Below are 3637 nucleotides of genomic sequence, written 5' to 3'. Positions count from 1 at the left end.
ATGTTCGCATTGGACGGGTCTTTTCTGCCCGTGCGTGCCCGCTAGGGGGCGTGCGCGAGCAGAAAAAAATGCCGTCCGTCCGTTTTTCTACTACGGGCGGACGGCAAGAGGTTAAACTTGTGAATTGAACTTATTATCATTTCAGCACCTTTGCAAGCTCCGAATCAACAGATAATGATCTCAGAGCCTTAGCTCTCTGTCCACACATACACTTTTCAGCGCCTTGGTCAGCTCCTAGACCATTTACTGTCATTTTGGTAACTTGGTCACCTGCCGGGCCACACACTCTCATTTCAGCAGCTTGGTCAGCTCCCGATCACAGATTCTCATTTCAGCACCTTGGTCACCTGCCGGGCCACACACTCTCATTTCAGCAGCTTGGTCAGCTCCCGATCACAGACTCTCATTTCAGCACCTTGGTCACCTGCCGGGCCACACACTCTCATTTCAGCACCTTGGTCACCTGCCGGGCCACACACTCTCATTTCAGCACCTTGGTCACCTGCCGGGCCACACACTCTCATTTCAGCACCTTGGTCACCTGCCGGGCCACACACTCTCATTTCAGCACCTTGGTCACCTGCCGGGCCACACACTCTCATTTCAGCACCTTGGTCACCTGCCGGGCCACACACTCTCATTTCAGCACCTTGGTCAGCTCCCGACCACAGATTCTCATTTCAGCACCTTGGTCAGCTCCCGACCACAGATTCTCATTTCAGCACCTTGGTCAGCTCCCAGACCACATGCGGACATTTCAGCACCTTGGTCAGCTGTCTGTCCACATATTATGATCCCAGCATCCTGGTCAGCTCCCAGGTGATCTCCCACTTCCAGTTTTATTACTTGAAGGCAACCTACACTGAGGAAACACGTAGGCTGCCATTGCTGAACCTTACTCTTGAAAACGTTAACTGGCTGTCGCCTTGATCTAAAATGTTTGGGATATTATTGAGACACTGATCTGAAATACATAGGCACATTCGGAGTTTGAGCCTACCTATGGCCCCGCTGATAGTATGACTTGTTCCAGAGCAGTGGCTTGTATCGAGGGCAGAGAAAGACAAGCAATTGGAATTTTCAGAAGGAGGATCAGCGATGGCGACCTTATTTCTCTGCATGCAAGGGTCCCTTCCTTCACCTAGAAGGAATGCAGATATTGTCATGTCACTACCAGATCCAGATCCTGGATTGGATATCTTTCTTTAAATAACAAAGGTGACCAATCTAAGGGACATTCAATGATTTATATCTTCCTAGCAAGCGGTAAAAGCTTTTCCTGTCCTGTCCAGCTGAAGGTACCACGGAGTTATTTATCCTCAAAGCTCTAAGGAAAAATATGTTTTCCTGACACCAACACGTGGCAGCATACAATGGGCTGGGGGCGGAGCCATACCCATTGTATGCTGCCATGTATTGGCGTCAGGAAAGGAAAATTACCGATAGGCAAGTATACAATTTTCCCTTTTCCTGACACCAATACATGGCAGCATACAATGGGTATGGCTCCGCCCCCAGCCCATTGTATGCTGCCATGTATTGGCGTCAGGAAAGGAAAATTACCGATAGGCAAGTATACAATTTTCCGTATTCCTGACACCAATACATGGCAGCATACAATGGGTATGGCTCCGCCCCCAGCCCATTGTATGCTGCCATGTATTGGCGTCAGGAAAGGAAAATTACCGACAGGTAGGTATACAATTTTCCCTTTTCTATCACTAGATCTCTAGAACAGCGACTTGGCGGCCTGCCAGCCTTCTAATCTGTAACGAGAGCCCAGAACAAGAGCACACAGAGGACAGCGTGCTGAGACCCGACCTGAACGTCCTCACTAACACTCTTCCGAACTTTGAGGATGAATTGCTCCGCAGCACCTGCAGCTGCACAGTTCAGTGCAGGTTTGTTTTAAAGCTTATTTACGGCTCGATAAAGATCGGCAAATATTTCAATGTCCTTACCTGACCACAGTTCTACTTTAAGCACCCAAAAGTGCTCCAAATGCATAGCCAATGATTCCAGCACTGTGGTCACCTCCAAATTTACTCTCAGCACCTCCCAGTTCTAAAGCTGACCTGTTCTTCAAAGCAATAAAGTCTAATAATCAAAGATTACATAGTTACATAGTATTTGAGGTTGAATAAAGACACGGGTCCAGTGTAAAGACGGGGGTCACCATTTTTAATTAATAGACTAAATAATCAAAGAACAACTTTAACCGAGAGATTGAGGGAAAGTTAGAATAAGGGATGAGTGGGCAATTTTGCTGCTCAATCATATAAATCCTGTTGTCTCTGCAGTTCTTGGCTGTGTTATAAGCGTCTAACACAGATCAGCCTCTGCTGCAACCTCTCATCTTGCAACCTCTCAAATCTGACTTGCTACAGATTGGCAATGTTGCAGACTGATCACTGGGGGAGGGGAGACTGAGAAAATGTTTTTTCCTGCATGCATCAGACTGATCACTGGGGGAGGGGAGACTGAGGAAATGCTTTTTCCTGCATGCAGCAGTCTGATCACTGGGGAGGGGAGACTGAGAAAATGCTTTTTCCTGCATGCATCAGACTGATCACTGGGGGAGGGGAGACTTTGGAAATGCTTTTTCCTGCATGCAGCAGTCTGATCACTGGGGAGGGGAGACTGAGAAAATGCTTTTTCCTGCATGCATCAGACTGATCACTGGGGGAGGGGAGACTGAGAAAATGCGTTTTCCTGCCTGCAGTAGACTGATCCCTGGGGGAGGGGAGACTGAGAAAATGCTTTTTCCTGCATGCATCAGACTGATCACTGGGAAAGGGGAGACTTTGAAAATGCTTTTTCCTGCATGCAGCAGACTGATGATGTAATCTGTAAGCCCACGAGACAGCCGACTGCTTGCATCAGCTGAAGAGTACTAAGGCTGGGTGCTGTGGAGTCCTCAGGAAGCTATGCACAGCACCCTGCTGGCCCCTCCCACCAGCCATGATCTGCCTGCATTGCATAAAGAAGCACAGGGACCCAAAGAGTAAATACAACTAAATGGTTTCATTTAAAAATGTTAGTGGGCGGGGGAGGGAGGAACCAGGTACGGCAAAATATAAGTAGATGAAACTTCAGCTTCGTGTTTGACATTCTTTGTCCTTGACGTATAGAAACAAGCTCCTATGGAGGCGATTCCGTCCTCCGCCGCCACTTCTCCATTCCTGACTGTTTCCAATTTCTCTCCGGTTTTTACAGCACTTTGGTTCTGACACAGCCTCTGATCCGAGAGCCTCTTGTGAAGGATTTTATTGTCTCCTTGTCCCATTCATCATACCCCACTCCATAAAACTCTATGCCGCAGCCGCCGTGCCAGGCATTGTGACGGATTACAGACCTGTTGAAAGGCGATGCTTTATGTGCCATGCTTTACAGCGGAGTCTCGGTGCCCCCCTGTAGAACAGGTATCGTTCAGGCGCTCAACGGCGCACGCTGGGTTGTAATTGCCCGTGTGCCGGGGAGATCGGGGGTTAAAGGACCGCTAATTCTAAATTATTATATTCCTAATATCGAATTTCCACTAATATAATTCAAAATGAGGTAAATGCTGAACTTTATGAATCTTGTCAGCCATTTGAGGCCAAAGAGGGCTCAAAAACAGAAAGGTGACCCCCAACCC

At 48.0% G+C, this 3637-nt stretch overlaps 1 protein-coding gene across 1 annotated transcript in view; it reads left to right on the top strand.

Annotated features, from left to right (window-relative positions):
- Positions 1-3637, top strand: part of LOC108793349 (alcohol dehydrogenase 1-like) — a 71428-nt gene that overhangs the window by 62967 nt on the left and 4824 nt on the right. Inside the window, exon 11 of the mRNA XM_018564265.1 lies at positions 1726-1901. Within this exon, the coding sequence (XP_018419767.1) occupies positions 1726-1901 (176 nt within the window). The remainder of the gene's footprint in view (positions 1-1725; positions 1902-3637) is intronic.

This window comes from Nanorana parkeri, unplaced genomic scaffold (genome assembly GCF_000935625.1).
Source record: "Nanorana parkeri isolate BGI_ZX_2015 unplaced genomic scaffold, ASM93562v1 scaffold742, whole genome shotgun sequence".
Lineage (NCBI taxonomy): Eukaryota > Metazoa > Chordata > Amphibia > Anura > Dicroglossidae > Nanorana > Nanorana parkeri.
This window is presented reverse-complemented; position numbering and strand designations above follow the sequence as displayed.